This window comes from Tachyglossus aculeatus, chromosome 23 (assembly GCF_015852505.1).
Source record: "Tachyglossus aculeatus isolate mTacAcu1 chromosome 23, mTacAcu1.pri, whole genome shotgun sequence".
NCBI lineage: Eukaryota > Metazoa > Chordata > Mammalia > Monotremata > Tachyglossidae > Tachyglossus > Tachyglossus aculeatus.
The window spans coordinates 36,576,718-36,601,085 of record NC_052088.1 but is presented as its reverse complement, the minus strand read 5'-3'; the positions used below and the strand labels follow the sequence as shown (position 1 = coordinate 36,601,085).

General features: G+C 49.9%; 1 protein-coding gene across 9 annotated transcripts in view; it reads left to right on the top strand.

Moving 5' to 3' along the window:
* Window positions 1–24,368, top strand: part of MTA1 (metastasis associated 1) — a 152,099-nt gene that overhangs the window by 112,298 nt on the left and 15,433 nt on the right. For 5 of the 9 annotated variants that reach the window (XM_038765517.1, XM_038765516.1, XM_038765514.1 and 2 more), the window contains 9 exons: window positions 4,040–4,228; window positions 5,334–5,408; window positions 6,730–6,788; window positions 9,480–9,595; window positions 12,621–12,772; window positions 14,944–15,133; window positions 16,207–16,296; window positions 21,087–21,239; window positions 22,034–22,069. In XM_038765517.1, the coding sequence (XP_038621445.1) occupies window positions 4,040–4,228; window positions 5,334–5,408; window positions 6,730–6,788; window positions 9,480–9,595; window positions 12,621–12,772; window positions 14,944–15,133; window positions 16,207–16,296; window positions 21,087–21,239; window positions 22,034–22,069 (1,060 nt within the window). Of the gene's footprint in view, window positions 1–4,039; window positions 4,229–5,333; window positions 5,409–6,729; window positions 6,789–9,479; window positions 9,596–12,620; window positions 12,773–14,943; window positions 15,140–16,206; window positions 16,297–21,086; window positions 21,240–22,033; window positions 22,070–24,368 lie in introns of all 9 variants that reach the window. The other 4 variants (XM_038765515.1, XM_038765513.1, XM_038765510.1 and 1 more) reach the window with 1 other exon arrangement.

Genomic DNA, 24,368 nt, shown 5'->3' with positions numbered 1-24,368 from the left:
TGGCTCAGTGGAAAGAGCCCGGGCTCTGGAGTCAGAGGTCATGGGTTCAAATCCCAGCTCCGCCAGTTGTCAGCTGTGTGACTTTGAGCAAGTCACTTCACTTCTCTGTGCCTCAGTTACCTCATCTGTAAAATGGGGATTGACTGTGAGCCCCCCATGGGACAACCTGATGACCATGTAACCTCCCCAGCGCTTAGAACAGTGCTTTGCACATAGTAAGCGCTTAGTAAATGCCGTTATTGTTATTATTATTATTATTGTTATTGTATTTTTTAAGAGCTTACTATGTGCCAGGCACTGTAAGTCCCACATGGGGCTCACAGTCTCAATTCCTAATTTTACAGATAAGCTAACTAAGGCCCGGGGAAGTGAGGTGACTTGCCCAAGGTCACAGAGAAGACAAGTTACAGAGCTGAAATTAGAACCCATGACCTTCTGACTCCCAGCCAAGAGGGAATAGGATTTTAATCTCCATTTCGCAGTTAGGGAAAGTAAGGCACAGAGATGTTAAGTGACTTTCCCAAAGCCACACAGTAAAGCCACACAGTAAGCAGTTGCAGAGCCAGAATTAGAACCCAGGTCCTCTGATTCCCAGGTCCCTGCTTGAGCGTTTACTGCGTTCAGAGTACTGAACAAAGCACCCACTAGGATCCAAACCTACTGAAGTAGCAAATTTCCTGGTTGTTGTCAGAGAGCATGAGCTGGAAGTGAAGTATTCATAATAATAATAATAGTAGCATTTGTTAAATGCTTACTATGTGCCAGGCACTGTACTGAACACTGGGGAGATAGAAGGTAATTGTGTTGGGCACAGTCCCTGTCCCACAGAGGGCTCACAGTCTTAATCCCCATTTTACAAATGAGGAAACTGAGGCACAGAGAAGTTAAGCGGCTTGCCCAAGGTCAAACAGCAGATAAGTGATGGGGCCGGGATTAGCACCCTATTCTTCCTGACTCTGAGGTCCGTGCTTTATCCAATTCCCAGTATGGGAAGTATTCCGAAGATCTGCCTTTTATCTGGCTGTACAGACAGATGCAATCGGGCACAGGGCAGCGAGCTGGATCCGGGGGCAGTTTGAGGGTGGAGTGTCTTTGCTGGGACCCATGCCTTGCAAGCAACTTCTAAACATCACCTGCATGCCTGCATGCCACCCCCAGAGTTACATCTGGGGCAAAGTTAGGTAAAAATGTCCCAGGCCTGCGTAGGGACATGAAGGCTGGAGGGATCCGAGAATATCCAGGCCATCATGAAACCAAAGCCTCCACATCCCCGAAGGAGTTTCAGCCCCACCGACCCGACCACAGTGACTGTCTCACAGCACCGCTAAAGGACAAGGACAGGTTCCAGCTTTGTCGTGGTGGAAATCCCATGGAGACGTTCCTTTAATACACCTTCTGCTGTCTGGGAGAAGGCCTCACGAAACCAAAGCCTAGCAGAGGCATCAGTCTGGCTTTTGAAAAAGCCCCTGCCACAGCCAGCAACGGGAAAAATGACAAAGCACCAGGACCTGATGACAGGCCAGTTGATGGAGATGTAGAAGCCTGGAGGGGAATGGAATGAAGCAATTGGACGAGCTTTGCTTCAACAGAGAGATGCTTCAGAGTGACATAGACCATGCCCCGCTGCCGCCATGACCTTCCAGGAGGAGGGTGAAGAGAGAGCAGAGACTCCAGTGGCTACTAGGGTGTCTTATTGATTTCCACTGCCTGCAAAGGCCTAGCCCGAGTCCCATATTGCAACGTAACTCCAGACCAAACCACAAGTCAGGAGACAGGCTGTCTGCAGCATGTCAGATCTTGGAGGCGGGTGAAGAACAGCACTGAAACCTCTCAGTCGTATTTATTGAGCATTTACTGTGTGCAAAGCACTGTATTAAGCACTTGAGAGAGTAAAATATAACTGACGCAGTCCCCGCCCACGACGAGCGTACATCTGCCAATACTGGAGAGATTGTCCTTCAGGGGCTTTATCTTTAAATATGAAGGTCAGATGTGTGTGCAGACAGACAGACAGACAGATACACACACTTACCAAATCCCCCAGACCCCCTAATTTCCAGCAGGAAGCAGGTAAATGGGTAAATGGTAAATGGCCACAGAAGAATTGGCGTTTGATTCTTGTGTGCAAGTGAGCATGTGTGGTCTATTCTCAGGCAGTTTTCAAGGTAAAGTTCATTTATGCCACCTGGCAAATAAAGGTCTTCTTCCTGTTTCTCTCTTGTAATAATAATAATAATAGTAATTGTGGTGTTCGTTAAGCGCTTACTATGTGTCAGGCACTGTGTTAAGCCCTGAGGTGGATACAAGTAAATTGGATTGGACATAGTTCCTATCCCACATGGGGCTCACAGTCTTAATCCCCAATTGACAGATGAGGGAACTGAGGCCCAGAGAAGTGAAGTGACTTGTTCAAGGTCACACAGCAGACAAGTGGCAGAGCCGAGATGAGAACCCCCGACCTCTGACTCCCAGGCCCCTGACGTATAATAATAATAATAGTAATAATAGTAATAATGACATTTAGAGAAGCAGCGTGGCTCAGTGGAAAGAGCACGAGCTTTGGAGTCAGAGGTCATGGGTTCGAATTCCGGCTCTGCCACATGTCTGCTGTGTGACCTTGAGTAAGTCACTTAACTTCTCTGAGCCTCAGTTACCTCATCTGTAAAATGGGGATTAAGACTGTGAGCCCCACATGGGACAACCTGATCACTTTGTACCCTCCCAGCGCTTAGAACAGTGCTTTGCACATAGTAAGCGCTTAACAAATGCCAACATTATTATTATTATTATTTATTAAGCGCTTACTATGTGCAAAGCACTGTTCTAAGCATTGAGGAGGTTGCAAGGTGATCAGCTTGTCCCACCAGGGGCTCACAGTCTTAATCCCCATTTTACAGATGACGTAACTGAGGCCCAGAGAAATGAAGTGACTTGCCCAAAGTCACACAGTTGACAATTGGTGGAGCCTGGATTTGAACCCATGACCTCTGACGCCAAAGCCCGGGGTCTTTCCACTGAGCCACACTGCTGTGGATCTTGGGCAAGTCACTTCACGTCTCCGGACCTCAGTTCCCCCAGCTGCAAAATGGGGATTCAATACCTGTTCTCCCTCCTACTTAGACTGTGAGCCCCATGTGAGACCTACTGATCTTGAGTCCATCCCGGTGCTTAGAAGAGTTTTTGGCACACTGTAAGCACTTAAGAAAAACCACAATTATTATTATTCAGGTGAGGGGGTGCCTCAGCCTGCTGGTGAGTTCCAAGCTCAGGGGCCTATGGCCAGCATGAGTTTGGCCCTCAAGCTGGATACCCCCCAGGGTGGGGTGCATTTGATCTTTCGGTGATTCTAGCTGGAATCATGTCCTTTGGGGAGAATCAGTGTGACCCAGTGGAAAGAACATGGGCTTAGGAGTCAGACGGACATGAGTTCTAATCCCGGCTCTGACACTTGTCTGCTGTGTAACGTTGGACAAGTCACTTCTCTTCTCTGTGCCTCAGTTACCTCATCTGTAAAATGGGGTTTGAAACTGTGAGCCCCACGTGGGACAGGGACTGTGTCCAAATTTGAGTAGCTCATAATAATAATAATAATGCTGGCATTTATTAAGCACTTACTATGTGCAAAGCACTGTTCTAAGTGCTGGGGAGGTTACAAGGTGATCAGGTTGTCCCACAGGGGGCTCACAGTCTTAATCCCCATTTTACAGATGAGGTAACTGAGGCACAGAGAAGTTAAGTGACTTGCCCAAAGTCACACAGCTGACAAACAGCACCGGGATTTGAACCCATGACCTCTGACTCCAAAGCCTGGGCTCTTTCCACTGAGCCACTGAGCTCATCTCTACCCTAGTTCTTAATACAGTGCCTGGCACATACTAAGCACTTAACAAATATCACTATTATTATCACTATTATTATTACTATTCACGTGCCTAGGCCTGGGGCTACAGAAATGGCAAGCTTCTCCAGGCTGGTTCTCAGATGGGTAGGGCCTCTTCTCACCTCCATTTTTCTTTTTTTTGGTTTTTCTCCCCCTCAGTTCCACGCCATGGACACTTTGCACAAAAACGTCTATGACATCTCCAAGGCCATTTCTGCTCTGGTGCCCCAGGGCGGGCCCGTCCTGTGCCGGGACGAGATGGAAGAGTGGTCTGCTTCTGAGGCCAACCTCTTCGAAGAAGCCCTAGAAAAGTATGGAAAAGATTTCACTGACATTCAGCAAGATTTTGTAAGTACTTGTCCTCGGTGCGGACCGTGATCTCTGGGCTTCCGCCAACATCCGGGGCCGGGAGAGAGAACCTGGCCGCGCCTCTCAGCTGTCACCCTTGAGCCTTGTACATCATGGGGGAGAGAGAGGTGAATGCAACTTAAACAGAAGCTGGCCAACGGGACGATTTATCCAAACTCTCTTGAACCTCATGATGCTTTCTGCCTTCAGGACATCCAACTCCCACCCTCCTCCCACCCTCATGCCCAAATCCTATCCCGGCAGAGTAGGATTTGGGGAACAGCAATTCTGTATCCACCCCGTCTCAACCAATCTCGGTCCTGTAAAGTTGAATCGTGGACCCCCTCATCCGGCCTATTCCCAGATGGCCAAGCCCTAACCTTTTCAGCATGTCCTACTATAGAATCCTCCCCTACCTCAACCCCCAGCTATGATTTTTGGCTGGGAAGATCTGCTGGCGTTAATCCGTGTGAATTTAGGCGTTCATCAGAAGGACGGCTTCCCTCCTCGGAGCTGAATTTTCCTCTGATGGACGCGTTGCATTGACAATCATATCTGGGGGATTGAGGGAGGGCGAGCCGATTAGAATGTGGCCAGCAGAAGCTTGAATAAGCAAGGCAGATGGAGAAGATGCCAATTTGGCTCGGAGGGGAGTGTGGCTCAGACCATCTGGCTAAGCGGCCTGTGTTTCTGAAAGCTCACGAGCTTTCCCTCCAGAGGTGGTGAGGAGGCTGCTGGCAACTGTAGGCTCTTCCCTGCTGTGGGACTCATTTCTGGGGGCACGGGAAGCCACATTCTCCTCAGACACCAAACTGAGGGGCCTATGGGGTTCCCAGCAGCGCCCGGGGGGTGGGAGATGAGGTCAGTCGGAGAGACTGGTGGTTCGGCTGGCCGCCCCTTGGGAGAGCCAGGCCCGGTGGGTTAACCCAGACTCTGTTCCCGGAGCTTCAAACACAGGGACAGACTTTCTCAAAGATACCTCCCTCATCATTTCTCCCTGCAGATAAATTTACACCAGGTTTGTGATTGTAACATTACCCAATAGAAGCTTTAAACCCCTTTCTCTGATTCTAGTCGATGAATACATTTTTCTTCCTGTTCATAGCTCCCGTGGAAGTCCTTAACCAGCATAATTGAATACTATTACATGTGGAAGACAACAGATAGATACGTTCAGCAGGTAAGAATCCTCATTTCCCAACCACTTCAAGACATCCTTCTGGCCGGGTTGATCTCTGCTCCCTCGAATCCTCACTTCTGGGCGGGCGATGTGACTATCAATCAGTCATATTTATTCAGCACTTACTGTGTGCAGAGCACCGTACTAAGTGCTTGGGAGACTAGTAAACTACCCACGATGAGTTTACAGTCTAGAGGATGTATTCAGATCTCCTGAAATCTCTGCTATCCTCCGTGCCCATCCACCCCCCCATCACACCTCTCTTACTCACATAATAGTAATAATAATAACTGTAGTATTTGTTAAGTGCTTAGTATGTGCCAAGCACTGTACTGCACACTAGGGTAGATACTAGATAATTATGTCAAACACAGTCCCTGTCCCACATGGCGCTCACAGTCTAAGTAGGAGGGAGAACAGCTATTGAATCCCCAGTTTACATATGAGGAAACTGAGTCACGGAGAAGTGAAGTAACTTGCCCATGGTCACTCAGCAAGTAGGTAAGCGGCAGAGCCGGGATTAGAACCCAGGTCCTCTGATTCCCAGACGCAGACTTTCTCCACGGCTATGCTGCTTCTCCACAGCCTTTCTCCCACCTAATGCAGCTCTCTCCTTTGAATCTGGGTGAGAGAGAAGACATCCCAGATCCATTTCTCCAGTTCCTAGCTTAACGCTCCCCTCCCCGGTTAACCGAGTTCAAGTGGAATGGGGCAGCACAGGATCAAAGGACTGAGGGGGAGGGGGAATCATTGCTCAATCTAGGAGCATGGCCTAGTGAATAGAGCACGGCCTGGAAGTCAAAGGGACCTGGGTTCTAATCCCGGCTTTGCCGCTTGTGTGCTCTGTGATCTTGGACAAGTCGTTTAACTTCTGTACCTCAGTTCCCTCATCTGTGAAATGGGGATTAAGACTGTGAGCTCTGGGTGGGTCGGGGACCTGATTATCTTGTATCTACCCCAGAATTCAGAACAGTGTCTGGCACATAGCAAGCACCTAACAAATATTATTATTATTATTCTTAGCAGGAGATGGTTTACCAATTTTGTTATATTGTACACTCCCAAGCTCTGCACACAAGAAGTACTATTGATGGATTGATTCTAATCTGGTCAGACCAATCTACGGGCTCATAGGTCACTGAGGAAGGAGGGCCCACCACCTCTTCAAACAACCCACCCATGCCGAAATAGTTTTACATCCATCAGTAGGGATTCAGGGATCGCCCGCCTCCGTCCCAGCCCTGCAGGCCTCCTCCTTTCCCGGCTGGAGTAGAAAATTCCCGTCCACGTCCCTGACTTTCTCCTCTGCTTGTGTTCCAAGAAACGATTGAAAGCAGCCGAAGCGGAAAGCAAGCTGAAGCAAGTGTACATACCGAACTAGTAAGTTGTTCTTCTCAGAGGACTTGGGTTGGTTGTGAAGCAGCAGCTAAGCTGCTTCACAATACACGGGAGGGCACCGTGAGCTCCATGATGTAGCTGGCTGTCACAGGAAGGCTGTGAGATGGGCAGCCGAGGTGGTACAGGATTTAGGACCGTTTGTCAGGAACAGTTCATTCATTCAATTGTATTAAGCACTTACTGTATGCGGAGCACTGCACTAAGTGCTTGGGAGAGTACAAGACAGCAAAAAAGAGTGACAGTCCCTGCCCACAACAAACTCACACTCTAGAGTGGGGGAGGCAGACATCAATACAAATAAATAAAATTACAGATATAGAGGGAGGGAATTCCAGGCCAGAATTAGTACGTGGGTCAGGGGTCAGTGGTGAGACAGGTGAGATCAAGGCATAGTGAGGTTAGCACCAGAGGAGTGAAGTCTGTGGACTGGGTTGGAGAAGGAGAGAAGGAGAGCAGTTTGGGCTGGCTTTGGACCAGGACAGCAACAGAATCCCCCAGTAATGGAGTGTGCTGTGTTCCCAGCACCTGAAAGCATTTCCATTTCAGCAGAAGGAAAGTTTATGTTGTCCACTGGGAAGAGTTCAAATGTAAACCATGACGCCCAAGCCACTTCCTGTCAGGGAGCGCACCTGTGTCTGTGTGTTTGTGTGGCTCAGTGGAAAGAGCCCGGGCTTTGGAGTCAGAGGTCATGGGCTCAAATCCCGGCTCTGCCAATTGTCAGCTGTGTGACTTTGGGCAAGTCACTTCACTTCTCTGGGCCTCAGTTCCCTCATCTGTAAAATGGAGATTAAGACTTTGAGCCACCCCGTGGGGCAACCTGATCACCTTGTAACCTCTCCAGCGCTTAGAACAGTGCTTTGCACATAGTAAGCGCTTAATAAATGCCATCATTATTATTATTAATGTGTGTGTGTGTGTGTCCACCCCATCTGTGTCCTTTGCTGGTTGGCAAATTTGGGGGGGGGTGTTCTTCCGACGTGGTGTCGGAAGAAAGAGTTGTGCCCTTGATTGAGGTGTGGGTCGAGACATGAACATCCTAGTGCCCATCTTCCTCAGCACAAGGTTCTTTAGGGACAGGGCACCCACGTCTTAGGAGAACCGATTACAGTTGGAACAACTGAGAGGGTTTGGGGAATAGTGTACGTCACCATCCCCCTCACAAACGTGTCTATTCAGATTAGGTGTCAATCTTGCCATTAGCCTTGCATATAAAATAAATGGGGATCAGAAGCAGAGGAATCTAGAGAAGTCGAGATCCTGTACCGAGAGTTGCAAGTAATTTAGGGGAGGTCCTGGGAACCCTCCTCACCCCCACCCCGCCCGGTCTGGCTGTGCGTTTGACCTCGCTTCTTCCAAGCTGTGGGCTCTGTGTGAGTTGCTTCTCCTGGCCCCCAGCATCAGGCCCTCCCCAGAGTTTGGGTGGCCACAGAACGAGAAAAGGGGCAGATGTGAGGTGGGCACTTGTTAGCCACCAGCCTTAGTATGAGCAGGAGGAATGATTAGAGGAGCAGCGGCAAGGAGACATTCATTCATTCATTCATTCAGTCGTATTTATTGAGTCCTTACTGTGTGCAGAGCACTGTACTAAGCGCTTGGGAAGTACAAGTTGGCAACATATAGAGATGGTTCCCTACCCAGCAGTGGGCTCACAGTCTAGAAGGGAGAGAACAATACAAAACATATTAACAAAATAAAATCAGTAGAATAAATATGTACAAGTAAAATAAATAAATAGAGTAAAACAGAGACAACGGCAAAGGGTGAAAGTCCCGACTGTGGTGAGTAATGGAAGGAGGAAGAGGGATGGACTTAAGGAGAGCTGGTGAAATTGGCAGGAATTTTAGAGGGAGGGAGAGTATTCCAGGTTTACTGGTTGAATGGATTAGACGTGCAGTGAATGAAGCTTTGGCTGGGAGAGGGGAAAAATGAACAGAATGGTGGAAAGACATGGGAATGGCTATTAGTCACATTGGTGAGAGGTGGATTCATTCATTCAATCGTATTTACTGAGCGCTTACTGTGTGCAGAGCACTGTACTAAGCGCTAGGGAAGTACAAGTTGGCAACATATAGAGATGGTCCCTACCCTACAACGGGCTCACAGTCTAGAAGGGGGAGACAGACGACAAAACAAAACATGTGGACAGGTGTCAAGTCGTCAGAATAAATAGAAGCAAAGCTAGATGCACCTCATTAACAAAATAAACAGAAGAGTAAATATGTATGAGTAAAATAGAGTGATAAATTTGTACAAACATATATCCAGGTACTGTGGGGAATGGAAGAAGGTAGGGCAGGGGGGAGGGGGAGAGGAAGGAGGGGGCTCAGTGTGGAAAGGCCTCCTGAAGGAGGTGAGCTCTCAGTAGGATTAGAACCCAGGTCCCCTGGGTCCCCCCGTGGATGAAGATGGGGCCTGAAGAGGAAAGTATTTTAGCTCCTTTCCCGATGTCTTCCTGTCCCATGGGTTGGATGTTCATCTCATCTTTTCCAGCATCTATGCCAGGTTTAGACTGGAAGCTTCCCAGCGAACGGCATGTTGGCATAAACTAATATACCCAGTCCTCCCTGGGGCCAGTGACATAATGTCTGCTGGGTGGCTAGAAGGAGAGACCAATTGAAATTGTCAGGACGGAGATACCATTGACGCTCTTTTCCTCTTGTCCGTGTTTTTCAGTAACAAGCCAAATCCGAACCAGATCAATGTAAATAACGTCAAGCCGGGAACGGTCAATGGCACGGGCGTCCAGGGCCAGAACCCTGGAGCGGGACGGGGCTGTGAAAGCTGCTACAGTAAGTGGTTTGAGGAGGGACACGATGGGCGTAAACAGAGCTGGTTTGGGAGAGAGGCTGCAAAATTTGTCCTGAGAAAGCCGACAGATTTTCATTGCAGGAAGATGAGAATAATAACAATAAGTATGGTGTTTGTTAAGCACTTACTGTGTGCCAGACACTGTACTAAGCAGTGGGATGAACGCAAGCAAATCAGGTTAGATAGTCTTTGTCCCATGTGGGGTTCACAGTTTTAATCCCCATTTTACAGATAAGGTAACTGAGGAACAGAGAAGTGAAAGGACTTAACTAAAGTCACACAGCAGACAAGTGGCGGAGCAGGGATTAGAACCCATGGTCTTCTGACTCCTGGGCCCGTGTTCTAGCCACTGCACCATGCTGCTTCAGAAACCTCTGAGACCCAGTCAGCCCAGGAATTCATTCATTCATTCATTCGGTTGTATTTATCTAGCGCTTACTGTGTGCAGAGCACTGTACTAAGCACTTGGGAGAGTACAGTACAACAGTAAACGGACATATTCCCTGCCCACAATGAGCTTACAGTCTAGAGGCAGGAAGACGGACAACAGTATAAATAAATAAATTGCAGCTATGTACATAAGTGCTTTGGGGCAAGGGAGCAAGCCAGGACGATGCAGAAGGGAGAGGGAGAAGAGGAAAGGGGGGCACTGAGATTGGCAATAGGATATTAGGAGGAATTGCAGGCTGGTTGCCTTCCTCCTGTCCTCTTGGGGGGTTTTTGAGGGATCTTTTGAGGGGTTTTGAGAAACAGCATGCCCCAGTGGATAGAGCACGGGCCTAGAACTCAATAATAATAATGATTGTGGTATTCGTTAAGTATTTACTATGTTTCAAGCACTATACTAAGTGCTGGGGTGGATACAAGCAAATAGGGTTGGGTTCTAATCCCAGCTCTGCCGCTTGTCTGCTGTGTGACCTCGGGCAAGTCACTTGGCTTCTCTGAGCCTCGATGGCCTCCTCTGTAAAATGGGGATTAAGCCTGTGAGCCCCATGTGGGACATGGACTGTTCAACCCAATTAGCTTGTATCCACCCTAGCGCTTAGTTCAGTGCCCGGCACATAGGAAGTGCTTAATAAGTACCATTAAAAAAAATCTGTTTTTCTGTCACTGGTGAACATTAGCAGAGTTCATTCAGAGCTCAGATCAATCAATCAATCAATGGTATTTATTGAATGCCTGCTGTGTGCTGAGCACTGTACTAAACGTTTGAGAGAGTACACTACTACAATAAACAGATATTCCATGACCACAATGAGCTTACAGTCTAGGTGCAAATAGTCCTTCATTTCCAAATGTTTTCCAAGTGTATGAATGTGGGTAAATCCACTCATTGAATAATTCACCCCAGACTCTCCTCTCTCCTCCCTCTTCCCTGCCCAAGCTATTGATGAAATCTGTTCCCTTTTTTGGTGTGACCCCAGTGGGACTGTTTGTCACAAATCAATAAAGGCCCGAGGGAGGGAACTGCCATCTAGAAGCCCTTCAGTCTCCTGCCCTGTGTATCGTACTCTGGGGTCAAATGGAAGGCACCAAGTTCTGTGAGAAAGAGAAATGTAACTTTTTTGGTGCCAGATTCTCTAACCTGTTGAATTATGCAATCAATCAGTAGGGTTTACTGAGCACTTACTTTGTACAGAGCACTGTACCAACTGCTCAATGGTGATAGTACTAGTAGTAACTGTGGCTTTTTTTGTTTGCTTTTAAATGGTATTTTTTAAGGGCTTACTATATGCCAAGCACTGAACTAAGCACTGGGGTAAATGCAATATAATCAATTTGGACAAGATCCCTTTCCCACACGGGGCTCCGAGTTCAAGTACATGTATTAAGCACTTTCTTAGTACATGCCGAGCACTGCACTAAGTACTTGGTATGTCATAATAGAGTCAGTAGACATGATCTTTGCTTTCAAAGAGCTCACAGCCTATTGGAAGAGGCAGACGTGAAAACAAATTTGTTTATTCAATGGTATTTATTGAGGGCTTACTGTGTGCAGAGCACTGTACTAAGCACTTGGGAAGTACAATTCAGCAACAGAGGCGATCCCTGCCCACAACGGGCTCACAGTCTAGAAGCAGGGAGACAGGCATCAGAACAAGGTAACAGGCATCAGTAGCATCATTATAAATAAATAGAATTATAGATATATACATATTAATAAAAAGAAATAGAATTATAATTATAAATATGTACATATATACACAAGTGCTGTGGGGAGGGGCGGGGGGAAGAGTAAAGGGAGCTGGTTGGGACAATGGGGAGGGGAAGGGGGGAGCAACAGAGTTTAAAGACATGTACATTTATTCAGTCATATATTGCACGCTTAATGTATGCAGAGCGATGTACTAAGTGCTTGGGAGAGTACTGTACAACAGTAAACGGAAACAATCTCTGCCCACAATGAGCTTGAAGTCTAGAGCAGGGGGAGGCAGACATGAATACAAATAAATTACAGATATGGACATAAGTGCTGGGGGGCTGGGGAGGGGAGGGAAGAAGAAAGGAAGCGAGTCAGGGCGACACAGAAGAAGTGGGAGAAGAGGAAAGGAGGGGCTTAGTCAGGGAAGGCCTCCTGGAGGAGATGCGACCTCAATAAGGCTTTGAAGCGGGGAGGGGCTATTGGCGGGGAAAGGGTTGTGGGGAGGACCTAAGTACAAATGTGATGCTATAGTAGGGGAAATGGGAATTGGGGAGTGGATAGATGTCAAGAGAAAGCTTCCTGGAGGAAATGCGATTTCCACAGGGCTTTGAAGATGGGGAGAGCAGCGGTCCCACGGATGAGGAGGGGGAGGGTACCCTGGACCCCACCGCCTATTTATGGCTCACCTGCTCCGAAAGTTGCCATCTTCCCTCCGGAGCTAAAACGCTGATTAGTTTTGCCAATGTGGAGACAAATGAAGTGTTCCTTTCTTGAAGCGGTAAAAATGACTTTGAAGTATAATTAACTTCCTAAAAAATAGTCCTGTTTAAGAATACGTATATTTTCAACTTTGTTGTCCGTAGCCACCCAGTCTTACCAGTGGTATTCTTGGGGTCCCCCTACCATGCAGTGTCGCCTCTGTGCATCTTGCTGGACCTACTGGAAGAAATATGGCGGCTTGAAAATGCCAACCCGGCTGGATGGTGAGCGGCCAGGACCAAACCGCAATAACATGGTATGTCCGGGGAGTCGGCCGCCTTGCTCTTCGCCGTCTGGTCCGGGCCCAGGCGGTCTAGGAGCCGTGGGACTGTGGTGTCCCCGTCCTTGCTCTTAGAAAACGAGTCTGTTGTCATCAGGGAAGAATTAGGGCTCTAATTCATTGGAGCCCTTTCCCAGCTGGAGCAAGCAAACCACTGAGTGGATCTTTGGTCTCGTTCATTCAGTCAGTCATATTTATTAAGCATATACTGTGCACAGAGCACTATCCTAAGTGCTTGGGAGAGGACAATACAACAATAAACAGATACATTCCCTGCCCACAGTGAGCCGAGCTTATAGTCTAGAGCGGGGGAGACACACATTCAGTTCCCGCCTCCAAATCTCGCTCTGACGTATTTTGCCCGATTTATGTTCCAGCCCCGTGAGCCATATCATTCGATCATATTTATTGAGCACTTACTGGATGCCCTGAAAAGGACTCCCCTTTTCCACACCTGACTCTTGGAGAGCCGTCTGTGCCCTTCTCCTCAGCAGGAAATTGTTAGCATTAGGCATCCGCGGGGCTGCTTTACATCATGGGCTGAAGGGTAATGGTTCGGAGCTGCATGTTCCTTGGAACAGCCCCAGTGAAGGGGTCAAAGGGGTAAATCTTCCCATTGAAAATGTCCTGCTTCATGGATTCTGTTAAGATCTTGGTCTTATTTTCCGAAGGCGCGGACAAAAAACAAGCCCTGTCTCTAATAGCGACTGTAGCCAAATAGCCTCTGAGACCCATCGATGGGTGTATGGTGTTGCTTTGAAAAATAACAGCGATAACATGGGAAACCACGTGGCCCAGTGGAGAGAGCACAGGCTTGGGAGTCTGAAGGACCTGGGTTCTAATCCCAGCTCTGCCAGTTGCTTGCCAGGTGAACTTGGGCTAGTCGCTTAAATTCTCTGTTCTTCAACTTCCTCAACTGCAAAAGAGGGGCTCAATACCTGCTCGCCCTCCTACTTAGACTGTGAGCCCCATGCAGGACAGGGTCTGTGTCTGACCTGATTCATTTGTACATACCCCAGTGCTTAGAACAGTTTTTGAGCCATACATAGTAAGTGCTTTTTAAAAGAAAAAACAGTGGTATTTCTTAGTGCTTACTATGTGCCAAGAACTTTCTTAAGCGCTAGAGTAGGTACTAGATAATCATGTCAGACACACAGACACAACCCCTGTCCCATATGGGGCTCACAATCCTAGTGGGAGGGAGAAGAGGTATTGGATCCCCATTTTAATAATAATAATATTTATGGTACTTTTTAACCACTTACTATGTGCCAAGCACTGTTCTAAGCACTAGAGTTGGTTCATTCAGTCGTGTTTATTGAGCGCTTACTGTGTGCAGAGCACTGTACTAAGTGCTTGGAAAGTCCAATTGGGCAACACAGAGACAATCCCTACCCAACAATGGGCTCACAGTCTAGAAGGGGAAGACAGACAACAAAACAAAACAAGTAAACAGGCAGGTTGGACACATTCCCTGTGCCCCATGGGGCTCACACTCTTAAGAGCCCAGGCTTGGGAGTCAGAGGTTATGGGTTCTAATCCCGTCTCCGCCACTTGTCAGCTGTGTGACTTTGGGCAAGGCACGTAACTTCTCTGGGCCCCAGTTACCTTATCTGTAAAATGGGGATTAAGACTGTGAGCCCCACGTGGGACAACCTGATCACCTTGTTCCCTCCCCAGTGCTTAGAATAGTGCTTTGCACAAAGTAAGTGCTTAACAAATGCCATCATTATTATTATTATTATTAATCCCCATTTTACAGATGAGGTAACCGAGGCCCAGAGAAGTGAAGTAACCTGCCCAGGGTCGCACAGCAGACAAACAGCAGAGTCGGATTAGAGTCTGGGTCTGGTGACTCCCAAGTCTGTTCTCTTTCGCTAGCGCACGCTGAAAAGAAGGCCACTGGCGGGTGCTGGAATGTGAAAATGAAGGCCAGGCAGCTCTTTGACAGTTCTGTGGTGGGATGGGAGCGGGAGACCCATGCTATCTGACCTCCTAAATTCTTGCCCGGGGCCCCAAAAGGCACCCTACAGTTGGGTTGACCATCAGGGTGTGTGGCGTTGTACAACCGGGGGTCGCCCATCCCACAATGCTACCCAAGAGATAACGGAACCCGTGTGTGCGGGCGGGCCTCTCCCCTCTCTCAGAGTCCTCATGGCGTCCCCGTGCGCAACAGCGGAAGCCCCAAGTTCGCCATGAAGACGAGACAAGCCTTCTACCTGCACACAACCAAACTGACGCGGATCGCCCGGCGCCTGTGCCGCGATATCCTGCGCCCGTGGCATGCGGCCCGACACCCCTATCTGCCTATCAACAGTGCCGCCATCAAAGCTGAGTGTAAGTGTTTCCACTGGCCGAACCGCTGCCCTGCTGACACATTGCCCGGCCCGGTCACCGGGGTGACCTGCCCAGAGCCTGGGCCCTGACACAAGGGAATTCAATCAATCCATCAGTGGTACTTATGGAGCACTGTACTTAGTGCTTGGGAGAGGACAGTACAACAGAATGAGCAGGCATGTTCCCTGCCCATACTGAGCTTACAGTCTACAGCGGGGGACAGACATTAATATAAATAATAATACTAATCAGGGTATTTGTTAGCACTTACTATGTGCCAGGCACTGTATTAAGCTCTGAGGTGGATACAGGCTAATCAGGTTGGACTCAGTGCATGTCCCAAATGGGGCTCATGGTCTCAATCCCTATTTTACAGACAAGGTAAACGAGGCACAGAGGAAGGGAGGTGACTTGCCCACAGTCACACAGCAGAGAAGTGGCCGAGCCAGGATTACAACCAAATAATAATGTATAATGTAAAGATATGCACCTAAGTGCTGTGGCGTTGGGAATCTGGCAAATATCAAATGCCCAGAGATCACAGACTCATTCATTCATCCATTCAATCATATTTAATGAGCGCTTACTGTGTGCAGAGCACTGTACTAAGCATTTGGGAAAGTACAGTACAAAAGTAAACAGTGACATTCCCTCCCCTCAGTGAGCTTACAGTCTAGAGGGTGGAGACAGACATCAATACAAATAAATAAATGACAGATATGGACATAAGTGTTGTGGGGCTGGGAGGGGGAAGAGCAAAGGGAGCAAGTCAGGGCGACACAGAAGGGAGTGGAGATGAGGAAAAGAGGGGTTTAGTCTGGGACGACCTCTTGGAGGAGATGGGCCTTCAGTAAGGCTTTGAAGGGGGCGGGGAGAGTGCGTAAACGTTCTTTTAGCTTTGGACCTTGCTAGCATCCCACCGTCTTGTCAGGATGTGCTCCCCTGGCCCAAGAAATCTCCAGAAAAGTGGCGTTTTTTCTGGAAGATGCTCAGAGAAGGCCACGCTGTCACCTGGTAACAGAGTCAATCCACCGTCTCAAGTGTCTGACAGCGGCCCTGTATTGTCTCGGCAGGCACCGCCCGGTTACCAGAAGCCTCCCAGCGCCCGCTCATGTTGAAGCAGGTGGTTCGTAAGCCGCTAGAAGCCGTGCTCCGGTATCTAGGTAAAGCACTTTTGGGAAACGGGGAGTAGCTTTCACACTTGCCACTAGAAGGGATGAAAAATTGTGGGGGCGGCAAGTTCCTACCTCCCCAATCGCCAAAAATCTCTCATTCGGCTCTTCAAGTCTTCTTGCCCAGCATTCTTCCACACTCTGAGAAATTCGCCTCCTACGCCTTCGTCTCTCTCTCCATCTCACCCGCCCCAGACTCGGTGTCAGGTCTGGCAGGGCTGAGCCAGGACAGGCTGCCCGTCTCTGATCACCTGCATCTCGTGGGGGCTTCTGGCCTGCGGGGGCTAGCAGCCGGGGCTGTTTGAGTCATCCTATACCTTGGCGCCAAGCAGGAAGTGGTTGCTTTGGCAATACTGGCACGAGGCCCAGTGGGGTCAGCCGGTCAGCTAGCCAATCTCTCCACCCTTTCCAGAGGGGGAGGCAGGAGGTTTCATGCTTGGGGAAGACAGGTAGGTTGGTGGAGGTTGCCTGTGAGGGAGGGAGGTTGGGAAGTTGCCGAATTGTACTTTCCAAGTGCTTAGTACAGTGCTCTGCACACAGTAAGCGCTCAATAAATACGATTGAATGAATGAATGAATGAAGTTGTGACCAGGAAATCGGGGAGTCCTGCCTCTGGCACTGGGGTGGGGCATTTATTCAGGACGTCCCACAAGACAGAGGGAGAGCTCATGACCGGATGCCAGGGGGAGAGGTCTTGGGGGGAGTCCACATATAAGCAAGAGACAGTGCATACGTGCAAGCGAAGACAGATCCCTGAGAGATGGAGTTTGGAGGGCGACAGTCTTTGGGGGACCTCTCTCCACCTTGTTAAGGAGCTGATGGGAGCAGCTGTCAAGGGAGATGCTCAAGAGGTCATTGGAAAGGGAAGAGAAGAAATGAGGTGTGGCAGGACCTCAGCCAGAGAAGCCTGGAGAGAGCTCGGCCCTGAGGAGAGATTGAGGAGAATGAGGCTGGAGGGAAAGACTTGCGGGGGAGGGAGTAGCTGGGGGTGGTCAGTGAGTTTAAGCCATCATGAGGCCAAGCAGGGTTCAGCAATGGCTTTTGGAAACTGAAAGAAGCTGGGCCTGTTCAGAATGAGCAGCAAAACAGCCTGAAAAGGGGGGTGGGGAGGTGGTCTGGGGACTACGGGGTGGGACCAGAGAGACAGTGCTAGTACTCGGTCCCAGGGCTCCGGGGAGCTGAGGGGACCCACTCTGGCATTTCCGGAAGACATTCCTGAGTATAATTCCTGGTGTCATTGACTTTCAAATGAACAAAGCTGGTAAATATAGGCAGACCCGGCCTCTTCCAGAGTCCCACCCACCCAGGATATGGTTTTGGGTGAGAGCCGTTGACATTTCCAAGAATCATTAACTCTCCGCCCAGCAGAGGAAGGCTGGGTGTCATAACTGTCCTCGGCCATTTTTGAGTGATTCAGAACCTCTGGGCTTTCACTTACTTGTATTTCTCTAAGGAATTCCTAAAATAGCAGCGGGTGTTTTGCAAGCACCTTATTTGGGTTCCTAGAGTTTCTTGTCAGATTTTTGTTGGCTTCTCTCCTTTCCAGAGTTGAAAGCCGAAGGCCAGAGTAGCAAAGTTGACTTTTCTGCCGTCTCCCTTCTCTGGCAGAAATGCTAATGACCCTGGGGGATAGAGCAGGGTGAAAAGCAAAACCCCTCATTACCCACCAGCTAAAGGCTCTGCTCATGGATAGCTGGGAGTTGACTGAATTCCATTTCTTTCTGAAGCGTTTTGGTTTCAGTCTCTTGGAAAAACGAGCTGGGATATTCCTCCTCACATCGTTGGCCTTCAGCCGGCAGTGGAGGTATTTCTCTTTAAATTCTTGTTTGCAGAGGTTGCTTTGGAGTCAGCCACAGCCAGCTCTAAAGGAGCCTTTCCTTGGCCACTTTTCCCTTCATCCTCACCTTCAGCCCTCTCTGTTGGAGGGGACCGAGGGGGGTTTCAGGATCAGCATTCAGCGTTTAACATACCATAATAAAATATAATATTTTATTATTATTACCGCTAATAATAATAATTTATTCCCACCCTGGGAGGTAGTCCCTGAAAGTACACAATGAATGCACTGGCCTGCATGCAGCATAAACCTTACTGCAAGGGCTCTCTAGGTCATTCATTCATTCTGCTTACTGTGTGCAGAGCACTGTACTGAGCGCTTGGGAAGTACAAGTCGGCAACAGATAGAGACAATCCCTACCCAACAACGGGCTCACAGTCTAGAAAGGGGAGACAGACAACAGAACAAAACATGTAGACAGATGTGTCACTGAAGGTCAGTTCCCGTCACCGGGAACACTTAGACAACGGTTTAATTGGTAAGTGCACTTGGAATAGAGGTGGAATAGAGGTGGAATAGAGGTGGAATAGAGCATGGCAGGGCCATCCCATCCCTGTGGTCTCCAGGGGAGTTCCCCAGCTTGGGGCGTACCCCCGCTGTGCCCGCTGGGAAAGAAAGCGAACCAGACCATTCTTGTTCCTGTCCCTTCGAGGGTGCCCCTCAACAGGGCCCGTTGTTGGGTAGGGACTGTCTCTATATGCTGCCGACTTGTACTTCCCAAGCGCTTAGTACAGTGCTTTGCACACAGTAAGGGCTCAGTAAATGCGATTGAATGAATGAATGAATGAACAGGGGAAAGCATTCCTATCGGGATGAAAGTGCTCAGTTTTCCTCAGAGGGGCACCATAATAATTAAGTGCTTACTGTGTGCCAGGCACTGTGCTAAATGCTGAGGTTGAAACATCATAATTCAGGTCAGACATTGTCCCGGTCCCATATGGTGCTCAAAGTCTAAGTAGGAGGGAGAACAGGTATTGACTCTCCATTTTACGGAAGAGAAAAGTGAGGCCCAGAGAAGTGGAGTGCCGTGCCCAGGGTCACCCAAGCAGGCAAGTGGTGGAGCCGGATTAGAACCCAGTACCTCTGACTCCTGGCCCCAGGCTCTTCCCACTAGGCCGTGCTGATTCTCTACCAGGTGGCGTAGCCCTTTTGTCATTCTAAGCCTCCCGCAAGTGCTTCTGACTGAGCTGAGGCTGTTGAGAAGCTCCTGCTGTCTACCGTGACCTTTTTGTCTGTTCAAATGGACACAAACTGGTAGTGTGAGCGCCCAAGGGTGTTGGCAGGAATTTTGCCTCTGTATTGAGAAACAGCAGGGTGGGGCAGGACTGTTCCCCAAGGAAATTTCTTGGGCACAACAGTCAAACATGGGCTCTGAGGGGCCCCCTGGGCCAGGTCTTCCCCCGGCTACCATCCCTAGTAATAGTAATCATAATAATTGTGGTATTTGTTAAGCACTTACTAGGCAAAAAGGAACTGTACTAAGCACTGGGGTGGATACAAGCAATTCGGTTGGACACATTCCCTGCGCCATGAGAATCAGCGTGGCACAGTGGAAAGAGCACGGGCTTGGGAGTCAGTGGTTATGGGTTCTAATCCCTCCTCTGCGTCTTGTCAGCTGTGTGACTCTGGGCAAGTCACTTCACTTCCCAGCACTTAGAACAGTGCTTTGCACATAGTAAGCACTAAACAAATACCATTATTATTATTATTATTGTTCTCTGTGCCTCAGTTACCTCATCTGTAAAATGGGGATGAAGACTGTGAGCCCCACGTGGGACAACCTGATCGCCTTGTATATCCCCCAGCACTTAGAACAGTGCTTTGCACATAGTTAGCGCTTAACAAATACCATCATTATTATTATTATGTGGGGCTCACAGTCTCTCAATCCCCATTTTACAGCTGAGGGAACTGAGGCCCGAGAAGTGAAGTGACTTGCCCAAGGTCACACAGCAGACAAGTGGTGGAGCTGGGATTAGAACCCATGACATTCTGACTCTCAGGCCTGTGCTCGATCCATCACACGATGCAGCTTTTCATCCCCAGAACGTACTCAACCCTGCTTCCCTGCACATTTTCTCTCTGATATAGCCTGAAGCTGTAACCACAATGGCAGGGGAGGGGACAACGGTCCGGGTAACTGTGGGAGTCGTGGCAGCTGACCCTCTTGCCTCCCTCTCCGTACTTCTTGGGTGGGGACCCATACAGTAGGTCCCCTGCATTGGGTCGCAAGAGAGGATGAATGGAGTCGGCACAGCCCCGGTTCCAAAGCTCGTCTCGACCCCTTGGAACGAACCGAGAACCACTTTTGAGCCCTCCCGCCATGGGCGCTCCCTCTTCCGATGCCTTTGAGCAGGATGAGTATGCGGCCAGGTCTCTGGTCCCCACCAGTCAGTCTCAGGAACCCCATAGGTGGGAAAGGAAGCCCCCCAGAGTCCTGCCTGCCCACCTCCATCTCGCCCACCAAAGCCTCAGGGCAGCGTTTTGTGGAGGCAAGAGCATCCCAAATAGCCTAAAACCATGATCCTTTTTTTTTAATGGTATTCGTTTAACGCTTACTATGTTTCAGGCAGTGTACTAAGTGCTGGGGTAGATATAAGCGAGTCAGGTTGGGCACAGTCCCTGTCCCACAAGGGGCTCACAGTCTTAATCTCCACTTTATAGATGAAGTCACCAAGGCACAGAGAAGTTACCCAGCAGACTAGTGGTGGGGCCGGGATTAGAACTCAGGACACTTCCCTCAGGAGAGTAGACCCAGAAATGTGATTCCGGCCAGTGTGGGTGTAGGGCCTTTCCTCTTGCCACTTCTCGGAACCAGGCCGAGCGCTCAGGTCAGCCCGGCATTTCCCAAGGGGCCAGTTGCCCTCATCAAGAGCAGCCAGACTCTTAGATATACCCCCCACAGGAGGACAAGTAACACCATATCCATGCTGGTTTTCAACAGAGACCCATCCCCGCCCTCCCAAGCCCGACCCTGTGAAGACCGCTTCCGGTTCCCTGAGCAGCCTCACCCCCGCCAAGTCCTCTCCGGTCATCAACAATGGGTCCCCGACCATCCTGGGCAAGCGGAGCTACGAGCAGCACAACGGGATGGATGGTGAGCCTCTATCCCCGCCATCGCCCCTCAAGCGGGAACTCCCATTCCTGTCCAGAAGTCCAGGCGGCTCGAATCGTCTGAAGCGCGAAGGAGGAGAGTCACTCGGTGATCTCTCTGCATATGGCGATCTGGCTAAGGGGGACGGGTGGAGGGTGGGCTTTGTGGAGTCGGAGACACTTGAGCTGGAGTGAAAAAATATACAGCCATTGACTTTGGTCAAGCTGCCTTGTCGGATCTCCCTCAATGAGTCAGTCAACCCAGACTGTTTTCTCTCCGCCCCGTCAGGCCCCAGTACGGAGTTTTCGCTTTCCCAGAATCTGCCCTCTGTAAAGCGAAAACTGGTATTCCCCGTAGACTCTCTGGACTTGATAAGGCAGCCCAGGCCTCAGTGGGAGAAATGAGGGCGGCGAAAAGCAGGAAGAGGGGTGGCCTCGGACCTCAGCAAAATTTGCCATCACCCAGGAGGGATGAGAGGCGGAAAAGAGCCGACGTGAAGGCCCTGGAGGGGAGGAACTCTGCTTGTCTAGGACACGGCCTCAGCCCCAACATGGCATTCCCACTCCTTCCCAGCACTGGGCCTTTCTTGCATCGTCTTTCTCCCCCCTAGCTAACACTGGAGTAAGAGGTGACTTTTGGCCTGAATGGAAAAATTTGATGAAATGTTGAGGAAGCCATGCATCCAATCCCTGGTGGTCACTGCCGGGCTTTAACACTAGTCTGTTAAAATTGAAATGTCACTGTTCCCTTTCATGATGTAGTTTTTTTTTCTCTTTTCTGTTCACCCGTACTGTCAGGCAACATGAAGAAGCGCCTTTTGATGCCTAGCAGGGGTAAGAACCTCGAAGCTGCAGTCAGTTGATGCTAGGACAGTCTGTGATCTTAGACTCACCTGCAGGCTTCTCTAGTTGGCTTGTCTGTGCTTTGTGGCTACTAATGCTTTGTGTGAATCCTGTCTTGGTGGCTGAATGTTCTCGGGACAATGTCTGCCTTGAGGGTCCACACTGACACAGGGCACCTAGGTGTCAGGAGGGAGATTGGCAGCTGACCCGTCCATCTGAGTAAATTGGTCCCCTTCCCTGGGAACCGACCTCCCCCCGCTTCAGTTCTGTTGTCCCGATCCATCCACCTTTTTGTCCATTTTCTGGTATCACCTGAAAGGACCCGGGATTTCCTGAGGAGGGCCTAATGGGTGAAAGGACCGTGGGCAACCCCCTGCTTTCTAGAGTGGACACCCATTCCGATGCCATTAGAAAGTCTGGAAGGTGCTGGGACTATGGAAGAGGGAGGAGGTAAAATGGAAGGAGATGGAAATCTGAGACAGTCCCTCCTAAACTGGGACTCGCCTTCTCAGAGTGCCCAGCTGCCGTTTGAGTGGCAAACAACGTGGCAGCAGCCCTGCCAGAGGGCAAAAAGGTGCAGATAACAGTTGGACCTGAAGGCAGGAGAAATGCCCCCAGCCGATCGATTCCAGACTCCATCCAAGTACTCATGGATGCCCATGTTTTCCTAATGACAGACATTTCTGACCCCACTCTGGCCCAGGCCCCCTCCACCTCTCTGGCCTGAGGTGGGGTACCCACAGATCCAACCCCAGAACTGGCCCCCTTGGAGAAACTGGCAACCAAGAAGCTAGTGTGTCTCTATCCTGGGCAGTCCCTCTCCCGCCCACCAATCGAACTCCGAGAGGATGGGAAGGGGAAGGAGGAGGAGAAAGAGGTAAAGGTGTTCCTCCGGGTTGGGTCAGAGCCCTCGAGCTGTTTCCCCTGGGGAGAAATAGCCCAACTTCCTCCTGTGTCCGTGTGAACCGTTTCAAAATGGATATTGTCGGTGTGCCGTGCAGTGGCGGTGCGGAAGTGTAGGCCAGCCCGGCCCTGTGGCTCTGCTCTGGATTGTTCTCGTCGTGCTCTGTGTGGTTGGCATGCTCTTTGCCCTGCCCTCTTGCAGTGCCCAAACCCTCTCCGGCCGTGACAACGGGAGCCCTTTCCCGGGGGGAGGAGGGGATGCCTGGATTCTTGCAAACTACTGCTCAATGGTCTATGAAAAAAGGCACTGACCAGGCTACCTTCTTCCCCCAGCACCCCCTCCCATCCACCGCCCCCACACCTCCTCCTCAGCCAGACCACCAATGGTTAACAGGGCCCAAAAATGTTTCATCTGCCTCAAGTAACCCTCGGCATGCTTTGGCCTGTGTTTGGATGACTTTTCCCTGGGGTGGCCTTAATCAGGAAAATGTAATTTGGGGCCAAGCTGAGACGTCATTGCTTCTGGGAGCATCCTAGCTGGTAGGAAACAGATGCTGGGATAATAGGATTATTAGGCGGTGAACTTCCCCATTAGATTAAAAACTACTCAAGGGTAGGGACTGGGTTTTTGCCTTCTCTTGTACTCTCCCACGCACTCGGTTCAGTGCTCTGTACACAGGAGGGGCTCGGTAGATGCTGTTGGTTGACAGGTTGTCCCTGCCCTCCAGAACCTAGAAGCATCATCATAGTGTTGTCTTCTAGATCAGATCACCACCCCGCCTGTCGGGGCTTTCTGAGAAGTGACAGGAAGCCCTGGGAGAAAGAGCTGGCCTAGGGAAACTATGGGGAGAGGAGCAGAGTCTAGGGAAAGGACAGACCAGAAGGGAACGGTGCTAGCTTTTCTACATCTCACTGCAGCCCATCTTCTCCTAGACGGGCGGAACCTAGTTCATTATGTTCTCCTGCCCCACCCATGTACCTGCCCACACCAGGTGGCTGTGGACGAGACAACCCAGTCCCACCCAAGATAGCTGAGGACAGGCCAACCCACTCCCAAACCAGAAAACTTTGCACAGATCAACCCGCTTCCACATCCGATAGCTGTGGACGGGCCAACCCGCTCCTTGGTCTACTCAGAACTGAGAAGTGGGAATGTCTTGGGGGAGGTCTTCCCTCTGCTGCTGGGTCAGCGTGAGCACCATTTTAGACTGAATTTAGTCCTTCCCTGTGAGAGTGACAGGAACTCAGCAGCTTAGCCCACAGTCCATCATTGTGGAGGGGTTGCCAGAACAAAGCCTTTTCACATTGGCTGGGGACCATCCCCCTGTCTGAGTTGGGCAGGATCAGCATGGCCTGAGTCATCTCTGTTGGGGCTGGGAGAGGCCTC